The sequence below is a fragment of the Lepisosteus oculatus genome, chromosome 4, assembly GCF_040954835.1.
Source record: "Lepisosteus oculatus isolate fLepOcu1 chromosome 4, fLepOcu1.hap2, whole genome shotgun sequence".
Lineage (NCBI taxonomy): Eukaryota > Metazoa > Chordata > Actinopteri > Semionotiformes > Lepisosteidae > Lepisosteus > Lepisosteus oculatus.
Genome location: NC_090699.1, coordinates 55,342,922 through 55,362,051, shown reverse-complemented (window position 1 = coordinate 55,362,051; position 19,130 = coordinate 55,342,922). Strand labels below are relative to the sequence as shown.

Here is a 19,130-nt window from a genome sequence, read left to right as displayed (position 1 = left end):
ACCAAATAAAAGCTATAAGTTTTATACTCTCCTATCATAAATTTTTCTATATCTCTGATTGAAAGCTCATTTTGCTTTATATTTTATCAGCTCACCTTCATTTCAGTCAAAGAAAGGGTGTTTTTCAGCCTGTACTTCCCATCCTGCTGTGGGTAGGTATACAGCATAACATCATTCATCTATTAAAACAAAAAATACAAAAAGCAATTTTTTTTACAAACACGCTTGCAAGAATAAAGTACAGGAGAGGAAAAGAATCTTACCTAAGTAAAGAATCGGTTTGTGATTAATGAAGGTATTCTGCCACTAGATGTCAGTAAAAGTTTGGAAAACACACCGAGGGGGGGAAACATTTTCCAATTTCAATTATAAAGTACAGTAAGCATCAGTAATTTCCATCTGAACAGGCAGACTAAGAAATGGGTTAAAGAAATAATGGGCTCTGTCATTGCTGGTTCTTCACAAAGTTCGAAAGTCTATTTCTCTACAATAACACCCCCAATATTTGTTTACATTTTATTGTTAAAGTGGGAGTGAATACATTTTAACTTTGTGTTTGTTTGGGAGATTGCCATTGAATTTTGCTTACACAATGCGAACTAATAATAACTATTATGTCTTGCCTTGGACTCAGTAGCCAACATATCTGACAGCTTATTATAATTATGTTGTTTTATCACTTAATGACTTATCAGTGGATCAGAAGTAACTTACATATGGTCTATATATTTCCAAAGGGGATAAATGTATATCTTGGAGTACTAGAACACTTTCTTTTTAACAAGTTCTTACTCTTAATGAAGCCTTCATTAATAGTAAGAAATACTTTATTTTTATTTCAAGGGACAGAGGGATAGATACATGCATTTGTTAAAATCAAACTTCAAGGAAAAGTAGGGTAAAATCGCTGAAAAGGTGGAAAATGGCATGATAAATCCATTAGGGTAAACCTCCACAAGGCAAGTAAATCAATTGTGTGATGATGAAATCTTTAGCAAGGGAAAGGGAACATGTATTGAATATATGACCCAGATATTTGTCAAGAAGCAAATTCTCGTGAAGGCCTATTTTTTTCCTAACATTTAAAATACTGTACTTTATATTTTCTTTCTGTAAAATGTTATTGGAAAAGGCTCTGTTGTCTACAGACTTAGGGGTAAAATGTCCACCCAAACGTACCTAATTGAGTCTTTATTCAATCTAAGAGAGGTACCTCCCAATTCCTCAATATCTCTCAATTCCAAGAAAGGCACGAGAGTCAAACTTGAAAGGATGGAATAATGAGATGACAGTAGGGATGGTGTGCCTAGCTCCTTTCCTTATGAGGAAAAGGTTTTGATCCCTGAGATGGACATTTTAAAAGATGGCACACCTGCCCTGCATGTCTATGGGAAATAGGAAGAAACCAGATAATGAAAACTCAAGCAAATAAAGGGGAAAACGCTCTTTTGTAAACTCCAAACAGATAGGTGGCTGGACTTGAACCCCAAGTGAATGGTCTCACAGTGAGAGCAGTGCTAACCTCTTCAGCACCATGTTTCTCATAGAGGAGTGAAGGATTGATAAAACTTGCTATCACAGAAAACAGAGATAAAAATAAAATTGTTATTCTCTGCCTCTTTCCCTACTCCCTTTTTCAGGTTATCCTTTCCGTTCTCAAACAAGACAGATTGTTAAAAGGTATGTTGAAAACAGCAAAGAAAGGACTTTCAATGCCAGCAAATGACAAACGACTTGTCAAGTGTCTTTACTCAGTTTACTTATTGCTTCATAAATTACCCTGCCCTCTAATGCATTAATCTGAAAAGAACACTGGCCATCCTGCCACCCCTATAACATTAGAATTCACAACTCCATCACATCACTCATATCTTTGCCGATGGGTACATCCATCAAAGCCCATTTAGACACCCAAGAAATACAGACGAATCTATCACAGACATTTTTAGGGAAGGTTTTAAGGCAGGTTAGTGCGCCATCTTTATTTGTTTTGCAGTGTGATAAATGCAAACTCTGCAGCTCCCTGCTGTTCACATCATGTAGACAACACAGCAGGGCGAATCTTGGAGACAAAATGCTAACCAGTATAGTATGTTCATGGACTGTGGCACTATTAGATATTAGAGTATTTAAGTCTGGTTATCGATTTGCAGTTCACATCATTTGGAGGCCGCACTGACAGTTGACAGTATACCTTAATGTCTACATAATTGCACTGCTAAACCGTCACATCTTCCTGATGTCACAACAGAAATTCAGTTTTGTTGGTGTGATACCATGGTGTTGAATAGTAATGTCACCATCTGGTAGTATGAAAGTCTTGTCAGAATTAATTTATATAAATTTCGTAGGAATGATGTACTACAAAATGTTTAGTGACAACACTGCAAAACTTCATATATTATATTTTTACAACATTTCATCACAAATGTTGTCACAAGTTAAATTGTGAGGACAAGATTGTCAGCTTTGGATGTAGTTAAATTATTTAAACACTGAGGTACTGAAAATGCCTACAAACATTCTCAGATCATATTTTCCAGCACCATGTAGAAATTTAAATAAAACAAAAAAAGAATTCTTAAACAGGCTTTAGAAATGTTAGTATGTTATGTCAAACTACTTTTTCCGGCAACAATGTTGAAAACTGTGTTGAAAACTTTCTTACATGCTATGTCTACAATAACCAAAACACAACCTCCCAGCAACACCAGGAAATGTAAAAAAAAAAGACAAAGTCATCCTCTTCTTTCCTAAACTGATTTTCCATGCATTTATGAGCTGTCATGGGCAGTCATGTGATGCCAGCTAAGTAAAAGATTTACCCTGGCATAATTAACAGAACATCTTACCTTCTAACGCTTGAGTCTAGACAACTTCAGAACAGGTGTCAGTGGGCAAAATATGGTATGCAATACACTGATTAATATACAGCAATAAAAAACATACACAAATAAATTACTTTTTTAAATCTTAGATGGGGAATTTCAACCATTTGTGATCAAGAATGAAAAATAACAAGCTATTTGGCCTCTGACATAAACTGTTCTACGAAATATCTTAAGAGAATTAAAAAGGTAGGATTTGTTTTGAAAATATTCCCTCTTTTTTTGGCTGGGACTTATTGTCTATATTTCTGTCCATTACACTGCTTTATACATGCATGTAATAATAAATATTAGCAACATTAACAAAATGAGGTTAATAATTTTGAACTAGTAACAGTTTGAATCTTAATATTTAACTTAGTTAAACCTATCTCAATTTGAGATTTATTAATTGTGAGGAGGAAAAAAAAATGTTGTCTTTAATAATAGGTACTGTATATAAGTTTGGAAAAACAGAAATACACATCACCTTCAAGTGGTATTTCCCCACCCCCCAAACAGGGTTTGCTGCTTTTCCAGGCCTTTAAACACTATTCTAGAAAGTCTGGCTCTCACATTCTTGTCAATAAGGTCCCTGGACAGGAAACCGGCATTCAGTAACCCACACCAAACATCCTGTCAGGAAACGCAGCTCTCAATAACACCATTGGTCAGAAGAGCCCTGTTTGGGGTGGAGAGACCTGATGTCCTTGCTTTCCTTTAAAGATAATGACACAGTTTCTATCCCTGTTATTTCACTCCATTTATTGTTGCAGAGTTCCAGGGAACAGACTTGTAAAGGAAATAATATGCTCCACCTTCAGCAGTACTGTAGATGTTAAGAGTTGGAACCCAAGGAACACTTACAATTAATACAGAATTAACATAACTGTATAGTTAGGGTGGGGGTGGTGTATAAAGGTAGTGTGGTATTGTATAAAAGATGTGTTTTGATGGATGACAACAGCACCAGCTCTATTTACTTAGCTTACCTACCATTAAACTGGCTATATTGCAGTTCTTTTTATATTCTTTACGCCCAATGTGTTATGTGCATCCTAAATGCATGCCAGAAAAACCCAGAGGGAAAACAGGCCAGCCTGCCTCATTATATCAGCTCAAGCTATAATATAACAACATTAGCCAGAAGAGAAGATGAAATTTAATTCAGTGGTTTAGACATTTATATGTGAAGGCATGTGTTAGAGTGATAGTCACAGCTTTCCAGATTTAGGAAAGTGAGGAAGGAGTTTTTGGAGAACAGCAAATAATTAAGGTGTAGGCTTACTTAATTTTTTTACTGCACAGTTTTGGTATGTGAGGAACAAATATTCCTTTAAGCAACACTAAGAAAGAAATTCAGAATTCTCCCAAGATATTCAATTCTCTTCTCCCCAACCCAACTAAATCAGATGCACTACTGTTGTTGTCATAAACATTCATATTATCATTATGAGTCATAATAATATCATTCCATTTTCTAACAGCATTATCCAATTCAGGGTAATGGGGAGCCCAGAGCTTATCTTGGCAAGCTCCAAGCGCAAGGCTGGGAACGCTCTGGAGAGGACACCAGTCAATCGCCGGGCAAACACACAGACAAACAAACACTTAAACCAGGGCCTATTAACCTACAAGTATGGACTGTGGGAGAAAACCAGAGCAACCAAAGGAAACCCATGACAATATGGGAAAAACACACAAACTCCACAGGAGAACAGACAGCACCCCAGGAACTGATCCCACGGCCCCAGGACCGTACCACCCCTCGGATCCAACAATTTCTACTACTGTTGCCATCGTTATCCATATTAGCAATATGATTCCTTATAATAATATAACAATACACATTCATTGAATAGCATAGTTAACACCTTTCACCAATCTGTTGCGTACAGTAATTTCAGTTCCAATGAAAACAACTTACCAAGAACAGGTGACGAGGCTGTCTGTTTCTTCTGGAAACCTTCATCAAGGTCCCTTCTTTGACAAAAACCTAAAGATCCCATCAACAAATGTACATGAGGATATGAGAGAATATGTGAACATACAAGCAATTACACCTAACAGAGTCTAAATGCAGGGATACAACCAACTGGTTTCGAAATGTTTGTGATATGTATTTGGTGGTAACTGTTGATAATTATTAGAATATGTTATTTGTCACTCTAGGTGTTTCACACATATTTTCTGGGAAAAGAACTCCATAAAAGTTCCATTGTTCCATAAAATTATTTTTATTTCATTTATTTCTATCAAGCATGTATTGTGTAACTGTTACTTATATACTAATGAAAAACATGGAACTGAATTTCTGAAATGACTTCCCCAGTAGCTCAACAGAACCCTTCATTCTCAAACAAGCCTTCCTAAGCTTGTGCTACATTTTGCTGAGCTTGTTTTGAAAAAAACGAAAGAGAGAGCAGGGTAAACCAAGATTAGGTACACATTCATGTGTTGTTCTTCATTGATTTACATGATGGATTTTTAATTGGAACATCTTGTTAGTCACATTTTCTAATTATGTTCACCTCTAAAATCACTACTCTAAAAAGGTAATCAGGGCTTTGAAGATCTGCTTAAAAACGCTCTCCAAGATTCATGAGGAAAAGTATTTGTTTTAAAAAGAAGTTTTGATTGCTTCCTGATCATTATTTATAGAGTATTCTGTGAGCTTACCACCTGAAGAAGCCAACAAAGTGTGTTAACTGTATTTTCTCAAAACACATCGAACTCTCAGAAAACCTCTGTGTAGGATTTCTGTGAGATAATGTGTTGGACAGCAATATTGGATTGATGAAACTGTGAGCACAGTACATTCTTGTCAGCAATTTCCAATATTAGCACCTGCAGGCAGTCGACGAACTGAGGATTCCAGGTGGTCTTTCTGCCTCTTTAAAAGAAAGTCTGTTGATACCCAGGAGGGGCATGGAGTATTTTAATTACATAAAATGTGACGGCCCTGGAATGTTTACAGCAAAAACTGCTCAAAAACAATGTCCTTATCAGTTAGTGCAGTGCTCACCCTTCCCGGTTGAAGCAAGTCCTTTTGGCCTCTAACACTGTATTCAATGTGGACCAGGCGTAGCAAGTTCTCCTGAGAGAGAGAAAAGAGAGCAACATTATTTGTGTGAGTAAGAGACCAGGAAAGAAAGGGAAAGCTTCTGGGAATTGAGTGCAAATTTGTGTGAGAAAGACAGAGGGAGTTGGTGTGCATGTGGGAGTAAGAGATAGTAAGGGGAATGAGGGGGGATGTGGGAGACTGTGGAAAAATATTGTCTCCTCACACTACAGTCTTTGTTATTAAGCACCTGGGGATTCTTAATTACATCATTCCGTTCTGCCTACGGCACTTATCAACATGTGGCATGTTAAAGAAGTGAAGCTTATTATAGGCCACATACACAACAGTAAAGCAATTATAAACCCAGGAAAGATATTCTCTCCAAGAGACTTCTTAATTCTATTTTTTTAGATACGCTGTGTTAAAAGACAATAACTGTCTAAAATCATTAAATCTAGAAGACAGCTGGGAAATTTAATTACATAGTAGCCACTTCCATCACACTTTGACAACCACTCCGAGCTTAGCAGGACACTGATTGTTGAACGGGGAACAATCGCTAGTTTCTTCACTGCAGGGTAACATGGAAACAAATGACAGAACAGTGGAGACTCACCCCTTTCCTCATGCTGTCATTGGCTCTGTCTGCAACTTCTGAGACAATAACCAAGGCAGCTGGTAAAGAAAACGGGGGATAAAAGCAGGGCATGTTAATAATATACATGTATCCAAGAGGATCTTCGAAATAACAGAGACACGCCCTCACTGTATTGGGACCTATTCCTAATACACGCACAAAGATGGGTTTAAATGTTGACAAACTTCATGTAACAAATCTAATATTACTTCTTAAAAAAAGTACCCATGTCTGTTTATTACCTAAACAATTGAACAGTCAGTGATTGAAAACAGTCAGCTGGCACCAATGGCAAAAGAAGACACTGGTGCTGTGCCTGTGGGGAGAAAACTGAAAGATTTCATGCAGGCCCTTTAGTGATAAGGAGGCACAAGTACCTTGTGTGTCTTCGTACTCGGCCGAATCTGGAGACAGGTTGTTTAAGTAATCTGAAAAAAAAAGACATGGGTTAAAACCTCAACTCCAGAAGACAATGAGAAATTCAGGGTTACAGGGGAGCCAGAGCCTATCCTGGCAAGCAATGGATGCAAGGGAGACAATACACCCTGGTTGGGATGTCAGTAATTCACGGGGAAGACGCACAGACACAAACATGCACACACTCACAGCAGGGCCAATTTTTCCAGAGCCAATTCATTTACCAGCGTGTCTTTGGACTGTGTGGGGAAACCGGAGCACATGAAGGAAACCCATGGGAACACTGAGAGAACATACAGACTCCAGATAGCAGATAGCACCCCAGGTCCCAGATGAACCCAGGGCCCCGGTGCTGAAAGGCAGCACTGCTAAACACTGTGCCTTCATGTTGCCTTCTCCATAAACGAACAATGGTAAATACTAAATATTTGCCAATTCATCCACCTTTTTCCACAGCACCCTCTCACTGCAGGCACAGAGGCCACTGCTGCTCAGAGAACGATGTGCACCCTAGCCCATTCAAACCCATCCCAAGTCTGGTGTCACTGACTTTTCGTGATCCCTGGTCTAGTTAATCCTTTTCAAAGCTGGCTACTGACACAGCCCAATTCTCTGCTCTGTGATGCCGGACATGTAGCCACATCTATTCAAACCAAATCTGGATTTTTTACAGCTGCAGTAGGAACACAACATTTCCATAAGTCTCACTGCACAGGACACAAGAGAACAACCGCATACTGACCCGTGAGGAGCATCCGATACTGCAGGATCCGTACGATGACTTTCAACAGCTGGTGTTGCAGGCTGACATTGCCACATGCTGGGCTTTGCTGCTCCGGAGCAGAGAGGAATGAAGGGAATAAGTCATTTCACTGCTGTATTACAAAAAAACAACTAAATCCTAAGGGCAGAAAATCACTTTTGTGAGATTTGTTTCAAATGCTGTGATGCAAAGCAAGACAATTAACCAAATTAAAGGAGAACGATGTTTCATAGCACTACACAATCCACCTTCACACAGAACAAAATCAGAACATATAAATAATCACACTCCTTTTTATTCTATGTATTGAACACCCATTTTGTAATGCATTCAGCATGAATGAGTGCTGTTACCAAGATATTCCAATTTTGTCCAGCATGTGATTTTTTTGTGCTCAGGTATCCACCTTAGATGAACAGTTTTAAAATGTTGTGGAATCTTGCTTATAGTTCTTCTTTTTTATTAAATCAAACTCAAGAAACCTCTCTAGCAGTGTTGTACTGTAAAATGCAATCAAAACCTAAATTGATTCTGACATGCCTTCATAAATATTGTCATCCCCGAGCCCACAGCAATAATTTCTGCGCCAATCTGCAATTGTGATTAAAAGATTATTGAATTAACACATGAAGCAGTTTCCCACAATCTAGCCAGTCTCACAATCCAATTAGGCTGCTCCTCACAGTAACCACAAGTTTATAAAGTAAAAATTGCTACCTCTAGAAACACTCTTTTTATACTTCAAAAAGACATTGATCTCAATTTAATGCTTGGGGGGGTCTGAAGATCTGACACTAATGTAGAAGAATGTATAGATAACAAGAAAATTGTAAAAAGGACATTTACATGTGTCAAAACAAGTATAAGCAGACATTTGGATATCTTTATGATAATGTATTTTATTACTAAATGAACGAAATAGTGCTTTGGTTGTCACCAGCAGAAGCAGATTAAAAATGGAGGGAAGGATGACTGCAAAATAGTGTAAAAATGATTTACAGTTTATGTTTTAGTGGGCATACATCATAAGATAGTTTCACAAAGTGGACTATATATTTAAAAAACACACAGTAACAGTCTTATTGTTACAAACATTAATATGACTAACGACGCATGAGAAATCTATGGACAAGACCAAACATAAATGAGCTGTGGACAATAGTGAATTCCACCAATCCATCATTCTTCATTCCACAATTGTCTCTGCTGCCTCCTGTTTACATTTGATATCCCTGATACACCCTGTATTGACAGTATGATTCGTCATCCAGAATAATCTTATTGACGCATCCCTATTTATTGATACAACAGCTTTCTTGTGTGTACAGTGCGAAGTGCAATACAAGTGACATTTATATCAATACATGTGCCAGATATTTCAAAAGCAGACTAAGTAGTATTATAAGTATGTACGTAGCATGTAGCAGTATTGTATGTACTGGAGTATATAGCATTATTATGCAGTATATATGTAGTAGTACTGTATAAACCGGGGAATGTAGTGTTATTATTATGTAGTATATATGTGTATGTGCTAAAGTATGTAACATTATTAATATGCAGTATATACAGTATGCAGTATTGTACATACTGGAGTATGTAGTATAGCAGTGTTGTGGGGAGTCCAGGATAAGGTGAAAGATAAGTGTTAGTGTATAAGAAGAAACAAGCTGGTGGTGACTAAAGCGTTGCAAATCAATGCAACATTGAGCAAGAAGTTAAACACAAGCATATGCAATATTTTGATTAAATGAATCATAAGGCCGCAACATCTCTAACCAGGAGAGCAGAGGCTCTCCTTCGCTGTCCTCAGGACGACACTTGCAATATGTGGTCAGATGTGTTCCCAGCTAATCATATTGCAGGCGCTTCCCTATTGCCTTTTCTACAGCTCTGTCACCCTGGCAGGGCCACGACAACTGCTCTTAACACAATCAGAGGCAGCCGGGGTGCACAAATAGAAAATGCAATGTAAACACAACTGTACATAAACCGGCTTTAATTCCATCAAGGGCTTCTGGTGATAAGATAAATCAAACTGAAGGTGTATCAATGTCACCAGCTCCTCCAAAATAGAATTAGAGTCCATTACCATCCTGCTTTATTCTTCCTGTTATAAAGAAATAACAATGGGGAGCACAGATGGATTTCCAAATGAATTGATGGCAGTTTTTCTTTCACAGTGACCTTGCTTTGAAAGAAGCACATTTCATGTCATTCTTACACATCTTTTCTCTTCTGGTCCTGGTTTCAATAACAAATGTTCAATATCGTCTGTTTGGTCACTTGGTTTTCACAGATAAATGCTAAAATACACTGCAGGAATTATTTTATTGGTTAATTGCAATTGTTTGTTTTTTTTTCCTGTGTCACTGGCTATGTTAGATTTTCCTAAAAGAGACAAATGTGGTGGCCGGGAAACATTAAAACTTACATAATAAAACTTGTCTTTAAGGTGTATGCTTCAGTGCATTGACAAACAGAGTTATAATGAGCTCCCATGATTAGCACAGACCTTTTGCTTCAAATGGCTTCCATAGACTAATCTATTCTTTCCATGTCTTCTAGATAGCTGGAAGTACTACAGTATAACAAGTACAAATGGCACTGCTGTACATACAGCACTGATTACATAAATCACAGGCCTCATCTGACAGTGATATATAGAAATCCCTTGCTTCCTGTATCTTATCAGGGCCTACTACTGTTCTACACAGCAAAGCCTAATGCCAGAATTACTAAGGAATATTTTTTCTAGCAAAAATACAACTCTGTATTTGTGTGTCTGTTTTATATTTGTGTCTGTTTTATATTTACTGTATAATGAGTCTAACATGAAAACACATGTAAGTAATTAAATTAAAATCCACTTGTTTTATAGAAGAGTATGGTACTGTACAGTATGTAGTGCTTTGGATAAATATTTTATTATTCATGCTCGAATTATACACTTTATACACTAAAATCTAAAATATCAAAACTATAATTTTTTTTTAAATTCTCCTCAAATACCTTTGATCAGGAGCTGTTTTCATGCCATGTTTTTCAAAATGTTTTTTGATCAACTGAAAGTTTAAAAATAAACATAGCTATATTTTAGAAGCATACTTTACAAATCATAGGTTGTTGAAGAAGCCTGCCAAGGTTCAATTCAACTTGTACAGCAGTAAACAAAAAGAAGATTTTGAAATAGCTCTCAAATACAGTGCCTTGCGAAAGTATTCGGCCCCCTTGAACTTTTCAACCTTTTGCCACATTTCAGGCTTCAAACATAAAGATATAAATTTTTTATTTTATGTGAAGAATCACCAACAAGTGGGACACAATTGTGAAGTGGAACGAAATCTATTGGATTTTTGAAACTTTTTTAACTAATAAAAAAATGAAAAGTGGGGCGTGCAAAATTATTCGGCCCCCTTGCGTTAATACTTTGTAGAGCCACCTTTTGCTGCGATTACAGCTGCAAGTCGCTTGGGGTATGTCTCTATCAGTTTTGCACATCGAGAGACTGAAATTCTTGCCCATTCTTCCTTGCAAAACAGCTCGAGCTCAGTGAGGTTGGATGGAGAGCGTTTGTGAACAGCAGTTTTCAGCTCTTTCCACAGATTCTCGATTGGATTCAGGTCTGGACTTTGACTTGGCCATTCAAACACCTGGATACGTTTATTTGTGAACCATTCCTTTGTAGATTTTGCTGTATGTTTGGGATCATTGTCTTGTTGGAAGATAAATCTCCGTCCCAGTTTCAGGTCTTTTGCAGACTCCAACAGGTTTTCATCCAGAATGGTCCTGTATTTGGCTGCATCCATCTTCCCCTCAATTTTAACCATCTTCCCTGTCCCTGCTGAAGAAAAGCAGGCCCAAACCATGATGCTGCCACCACCATGTTTGACAGTGGGGATGGTGTGTTGAGGGTGATGAACTGTGTTGCTTTTACGCCAAACATATCGTTTTGCATTGTGGCCAAAAAGTTCGATTTTGGTTTCATCTGACCAGAGCACCTTCTTCCACATGTTTGGGGTGTCTCCCAGGTGGCTTGTGGCAAACTTTAGACGAGACTTTTTATGGATATCTTTGAGAAATGGCTTTCTTCTTGCCACTCTTCCATAAAGGCCAGATTTGTGCAGTGTAAGACTGATTGTTGTCCTATGGACAGACTCTCCCACCTCAGCTGTAGTTCTCTGCAGTTCATCCAGAGTGATCATGGGCCTCTTGGCTGCATCTCTGATCAGTCTTCTCCTTGTCTGAGCTGAAAGTTTAGAGGGACGGCCAGGTCTTGGTAGATTTGCAGTGGTCTGATACTCCTTCCATTTCAAGATGATCGCTTGCACAGTGCTCCTTGGGATGTTTGAAGCTTGGGAAATCTTTTTGTATCCAAATCCGGCTTTAAACTTCTCCACAACAGTATTACGGACCTGCCTGGTGTGTTCCTTGGTCTTCATGATGCTCTCTGCGCTTTCAACAGAACCTTGAGACTATCACAGAGCAGGTGCATTTATACAGAGACTTGATTACACACAGGTGGATTCTATTTATCACCATCAGTCATTTAGGACAACATTGGATCATTCAGAGATCCTCGCTGAACTTCTGGAGTGAGTTTGCTGCACTGAAAGTAAAGGGGCCGAATAATTTTGCACGCCCCACTTTTCATTTTTTATTAGTTAAAAAAGTTTCAAAAATCCAATAGATTTCGTTCCACTTCAAAATTGTGTCCCACTTGTTGGTGATTCTTCACCTAAAATAAAAAATTTATATCTTTATGTTTGAAGCCTGAAATGTGGCAAAAGGTTGAAAAGTTCAAGGGGGCCGAATACTTTCGCAAGGCACTGTAATTCAGTCAGACCACCATCTAAGGTAATACAGGGCCTGAATTTTTATCACAAAGATCGTAGGTTATCTGTCCCCATTAAATCTTCAAGTAAGAAGGTTAAAGTCTTTGAATATAAGCAAAAGAAAAATGAAGAATGCTCCCAAATTTCTTAGATATCTCATCAAAGTTATCAAATTTCAACTAGGACCAGTAAAGAACTCATAAGCAATGCCAGCGAAATTGAGGCAGGCAGGCTGGCCAAAGAAAAATCACCAGTTTCCTTACACTAAGGATCCAGACTGACTGGATTTTGTGCTTCCAATGACACTCAGAGAGTGAAACATACTGTAGTTGTTTTCAGAAACCTGCATTCTTGCATTCTACCATGAACCATGTTCTGCAATTCTCTCAGCTTTCACTTTCGAATGCTGAACTGCCATTCAATGTATTAAGAACAAGCCTGTCACCTAGTTTACTGAATGAGCACAAGGAAATATACAAACTCCTCAGTCCATTGATCAAATAATGAGTGGAAGGTCAGCCATGCCCTACAATGCATGAAGAGGAGTGCTATCAGTTACTGTTGCTGGGCTGGAGGAAGCCTGCATAAAACAGGACAGATTGAAGGCACTAAATGATGTCCAGGACTGCTGTTGTCAAGCTGACCACAAACAAGAAAACGACACAGAAAGCAAAGAGAATGTGTGGTCCTCAGGGACCTGAGTCTGACACCAACCAGTGATGGGAAGACTGAGAAAAGGAATCAGATACTGAGCAACATAGGAAAAGAAAGGGACACCAGTGAAGACTGTTCTGCACCTGAACTTTTACTTTAAAAAAATAATGTTTGTTTAGCTCAAAGCTAGGGCAAAGAAGCAGGATCGCTGCTCAGGTTCTGTCACTAAAAGGTAAATTCATTTGAAAAAGTACTGGTGATATTCTGTAAATGTTCGAAAGAGAACCGCTTGTTTCAGTTTACTCCTGTTTCTGAGTGTACCTAGCCTCAGCCTGTACGAACCATAGTACCACAATCCCCAGTGATGCTACAACACTTACATCCTAATCAATCAGAGCTTCTAGAGTTTCACCAGACCATGGTGCAGCATGGGGTCATGAAACCAACCCAAACCACCACAAAACAGCATTTACTGGGAAATGGCAAGAATCAGATAATGCCTGTGGGAAAAGTTCTTAAATGTCTCCTTTTTTTAGAAGTTAACACTTTTTGATTCTTTCTTTAGCTAACAGAAGCACTGCATCCACCTTTGGGAAATAACCATTGTTCGGTGGCCTTTTTCGATCTTTTTATTCTTGAAGTTCAAGTTCTGCAGTCTGACCTTTCAGACTTGAATCAAGCCAGTCTCGATTCACCTCAATAATCAATACAAGCACAATACACTCTGAAGATATGGATCTTTTCTTCTTTGCATACATAAGCTTAAAATGTCAGTCTTTATTAAGGCGCATCATCATAGCGTGTCGCAATACGGTGGATTTAGACCTCTCATTTTGCCTGTTTATCTTGCAATTGAGCTGGGTTGCTATATATTCCTCAGTCTAAATTGATCTTTTACAATATGTGAAGTGATCAACAAAGGTTTAAATGATCAAGTTAATAAACCCAGGCTTTACAACTCTTCATTCAAGTAGTTCATACTGTATGTTACTTTTCCACCTCATTTATTTAAAAGCCTACATTCCAGCCTGACAAACGTACCTCAAATTGTTTGACAACAAGAGAGAAAGCCAGAGATTTCTGACAGCACTCCTCCAGCAGGGCCATGTTCCTGTCATACTGGGTGATGTATGGGGTGAAGATGTTGAACTGCAGCCTCCGGGAAAGCAGGACATCAGCAATCCTCTGATATTCCTCCCTGAAGGGAGATAAACCAAATGATGGCAACTGAATAGAGCACCAATGACAAGGTATTCACAAAAGATTGCTTTCTAACTGTGTCATACATAGTGGGATGTCAATAATCGTCATGAAAATATGACATTTTCCAATATTTAAGCCTTTAAAGTTTAATTTAATCTCTTATCACTCTTGTTCAACATTAGGGCCATTTCCATCATTGTCAAAGGATGCTACTTTTTACAATTTAAGATATTGTCTTTATAGAATCGAACAATTATACATATAAATCATTTTACATTCATTAATATTACATTCATATAATTGATTTCATTTTTCACAGTTGAAATGGCATAGGCATGTCCTGGAAATTTAAAAAACAAACCTTTCTATATAGTTGAAGAAGACTCTGAAGAATAAGACTCCCATGTAGCATAGAATTAATATTTAAATCTGACAACCTTAAATTATTAATTAAAGTTTTTACACCGCAGAACTGTGGTAGAGATAGTCATGAAGGCTTTGGCACTTCAAGCTACAGAACGTTTTCACTACGAGTGACGAAAGACCCAGTTCTGTGGGATCTCCAACGAAAAGAACTAAAACTAAACTAAAACTAAAAGATGTATCTGAAATATAGATTTGGGGGCAAAACGGCATATTACACATGCACAACCTACAACTAGATGCTACTAGATGCTACTAGAAAAGACTGGGTGGGAGTGGGGCCTCACTGACCAGTTTGCGATTCGGGACTCCAGATCTGAGAGGATGTCCTGATGGAACTGGTAGATCTGTGGCAGTTCGCTGAGGATCTCGCACAGCTTGTCCTCCTCCAGCACCGGGTCTCCAGCCTCAGTCACTGCGCTCATGACTGCATTTCTGAAATCCTGTGAAAACAACCAACCCAAGCTGATGTTCCCATGTGTCCAGGGCCATCGAAAGAACTATATTCCAATGTATGCAATACATTTGTGAAGGTTTTGGTGAGCAAAAACAAAACTAGTTCATTTTAACAGACCTTTTTTTTATGAACCTTCTCAAGTTTATTTCCAGTCCCACCATGGATTAAGAAAGGAATGTCTATATCAGAAACTTTTCTTATGAGTTGTCTAAAGAATGTTTATTTTTCTAATTAAGATATATTCATAAGAGTATTGACATCTTCAAGAATAAATGGGTTGCTTACTAAAAAATAAATTAAAAAAAACAATTCTCAAAAAAAAGACTGGACAGACATTTCCAAAGTGTTATTTTGAAGAAATCAGTGTAACTTAAAAGCTTCAAAATCCATATAAATTGAAAGTAACTTCACTTCCTGTAATCTTTATTGTCAACACATAAAGGATATTTTCAACACTTTGGAAACCTCTTAACATGAATAGAGCTGCAGAATAATTGAAGATGCTGGCATTCAGTTATAGGAGGCCGTGATCATCAAATATTATCCTCAAAGGCATTAACCAATTTAGTCCCACAGATTTATTCAGAGTAAACCATGAAACAAAAAAAACAGACAGCACAAAGAGAGACTGTGTGGAAGTGAGTTTAAAAATGTGGCATTTTTTATGTACAGAGATATGAGATTATGAAACAAACTATACAGCCATATTGTAGAAACCTACTGTATACCCTGGTTTCTTTCAAGAATTAATTGGATAAGATCCTTGGATCAAATGCAGTAATAACTACTAAATAGCTTACATGCAGTAGGTCGAATGGTCTCCTCTCGTTTGTAACTGGTCATGTACACTTATTTATTATGTAGGTAGGACTGATCTTTCAATGAGTAACATTAACCTACCCTTAAATTCAGTTTTTGGTTTAAAGTTTAAAATCCCTTAAAAATGAACACTTTAACCATTAGGAAACTACAACAGAGAAATCCACAACCAATACATAATATATAAGAATATATATATTTGAAAATTAATGAGGAAAAACTCTGTTCTGTTTAGTGACTAGTCAGTACAATTTACAACCAGTATGGTCCACTATCACACTGCAGTTGAGGTGTAGACACACAAAACAGAAACTACAAACATGTCCTACAACATCAAGGAAGAGAAAGGTAGTGTAACGTTTGCTCTTCAGATAAAAAACAATATAACTTTGTATTGGCCGAAAGCGGGAAAGTGATTGACCAATTTAGATTGAAATATTAAACCAGTGATGGTAGAAACCCCTCTAACATAGTGCTTTATCTTTTTTATCCTCTGTGGCGGAATGGTGATCCTCCAATGACATTCTTCCAAATTACCTTTTGACCCCTATGAAATCAGTCATAGAGGAAACTGGTCTCACATTCTCATATCGTGTGGTGAACTATCAGGATGCACAAACTCAAATACTATGGAGGGAAAGGCAGACATAACCGGCCCAAGCTGTGATGAAAACCTCACCCACAGCCCCTTATCTCTCTGCCCCAGCCCCCGTCAGAGTGCCTGTCCTGCTCAGAGAGAGGTATGAAGAGACTACAGCACTTCAGAAGAAAAGGGTCTTGTGCAGATCTTCCAAATTTAAGATTAAATAAAGTATTCCTAATGTTACACTGAATTAATTTGAGTATTTATATGTTAATAATTTGTAAAATGACAAATATAATAAAACATACATTTAAGAAAAATAATAATTGTAATAGTTGTTCTAATCTTGACATTTAAATGAAAAATGTTGGGTAGTTTCTGTCAAAATTATAACCTACATAATATAATGCAACACATTTGCAGTTGATATTGTATTTACATTTCAAATTCTGGGACAAAATGGATGGTCTTGTTATAACCTTTCAACAAACGTCTTTGTCTTAAACTGTCAATAAACAATCTATTAACATATTATTAACAAAGTTACAAAGAACTCTAACAAACACAAATGGAACTGCACAGAAGCCTGATGGTTAGAAGACATTAAACACTACTAGAATTCAGAAAATACCAAAATGTAAGGACATAATTTATTCAAATAATCCTAATACGTTGTTATATTATCGAGAGGGTACACTTAATAATTAACACCTACAGTACTTCACTGTACTTGTCTCCACATTCTGTAAACATCAGATCTCTATTCAGTGTGTTTTTGAGAAACACCCACTCAAAACCAGAACTTCACTTCCCAATTGGGAATGGGTGGAAAGTCTTTGTATTTTGTTATTTCATATTAAACAATAGAACAATGGCAAGCATGTTTGCTTCAAAATATCTCCAATGGTGGTCTTTTGCTGCCATGTGAGAGTAATGTTTTAAATTATCGACGGTCTGTTTCCCTTGAATCAAGTATACCCTTAAGATGTCTATTTGTGAGAGCTCCACATGATGGACAATTTACTCTGAATCAGGAAGTGCTACATGTGGTTGTTTAATTTGCTACAGAGTGAGTGAAAGTGGAGCAACTCAGAAGAAGGATGGTGAGACAAAATTGTATGCGACATTGGACATGCTTGACTCTGAAATGGAGACATCTTCACCCCTGAAAATGTTATAGAGTGCTTAGGCAGGCCAAGGTTCACCGTGTGAGTCGAATGGAACTGAGTAAGGGATTCTCCCTGTGTGAGGGCCAGCCTTCCTCAATGTTAGAATCCTTCCTGCGTGGTTCCTGCCCAAGAGGCAGCCAGTGTTTGCACAGCAGTGGAGCTGATGTGAAAGTCAGCAATAACCAACAGGTTTAATCAGCCCAGATGAGCAGCGGGAATGATTGCATCATGTCTTTCAGCAGATGTGCACTTTCTTTGACTTCCTTTTGTTTTCATTCTCTCACAGATGGTCTCTCCTGACCTGTGCCTAGCCTTGCTACAAAGCCCTCCCAGACACAGCCAGATGCATATAATGTAGAACACAGTTCCAAAAGCATCATCTGATTTTACAGCTTTCCTCAAAGTCTCTTCCACAATGAAGAACTGTACAGATATTTATGACATTAAAGACATTTATGAATCAAGGTCTTTTCCTTCTTTCTTGTTCTGTGAATCCTTTGCTGTGATTGCTCAGATTGCTCTGTGTTTTGCCTAGTGGATTTCATTCAAAGATCTTCATAATCCACACTATAATATTGTCATGTTTCTAAACATTAAATTCACTGTTCCTGTGAACTCTGTACTACTGTCAGCTATAATAATAATCATAATAATAATAATTGCTTACACTTATATAGCCCTTTTCTGGACACTCCACTCAAAGCGCTTTACAGGTAATTGAGACTCCCCTCCACCGCCACCAATGTGCAGCATCCACCTGGATGATGCAACGCCAGCCATACTGCGCCAGAACGCTCACCACACATCAGCTATCGGTGGGGAGGAGAGCAGAGTAATGGAGCCAATACATAGAGGGGGATTATTAGGAGGCCATGATTGGTAAGGGCCAATGGGAAATTTGGCCAGGATGCCGGGGTTACACCCCTACTCTTTTCTTTTAATGACCACAAAGAGTCAGGACCTCGGTTTTACGTCTCATCCGAAGAACGGCACCTGTTTACAGTAAAGTGTCCCCGTCACTATACTGGGTCATTATGACCCTCATTGACCACAGGGTGAGCGCCCCCTGCTGGCCCCACTAACACCTCTTCCAGCAGCAACCTTAGTTTTTCCCAGGAGGTCTCCCATCCAGGTACTGACCAGGCTCACACCTGCCTAGCTTCAGTGGGTTGCCAGTTGTGAGTTGCAGGGTGATATGGCTGCTGACAATCAGATAATCAGATTTACTACATTTAAACA

General features: G+C 38.1%; 1 protein-coding gene across 1 annotated transcript in view; it reads right to left on the bottom strand.

The window, feature by feature from the left end:
* The window catches only part of fgd5b (FYVE, RhoGEF and PH domain containing 5b), a 70,795-nt gene that overhangs the window by 10,410 nt on the left and 41,255 nt on the right, over positions 1-19,130 (bottom strand). The window contains exons 6-13 of the mRNA XM_015347376.2: positions 15,155-15,306; positions 14,279-14,435; positions 7,728-7,815; positions 6,946-6,996; positions 6,548-6,606; positions 5,893-5,964; positions 4,795-4,863; positions 96-179 (exon numbers count right to left, since the gene is read on the bottom strand). Of these exons, the coding sequence (XP_015202862.1) occupies positions 96-179; positions 4,795-4,863; positions 5,893-5,964; positions 6,548-6,606; positions 6,946-6,996; positions 7,728-7,815; positions 14,279-14,435; positions 15,155-15,306 (732 nt within the window). The remainder of the gene's footprint in view (positions 1-95; positions 180-4,794; positions 4,864-5,892; positions 5,965-6,547; positions 6,607-6,945; positions 6,997-7,727; positions 7,816-14,278; positions 14,436-15,154; positions 15,307-19,130) is intronic.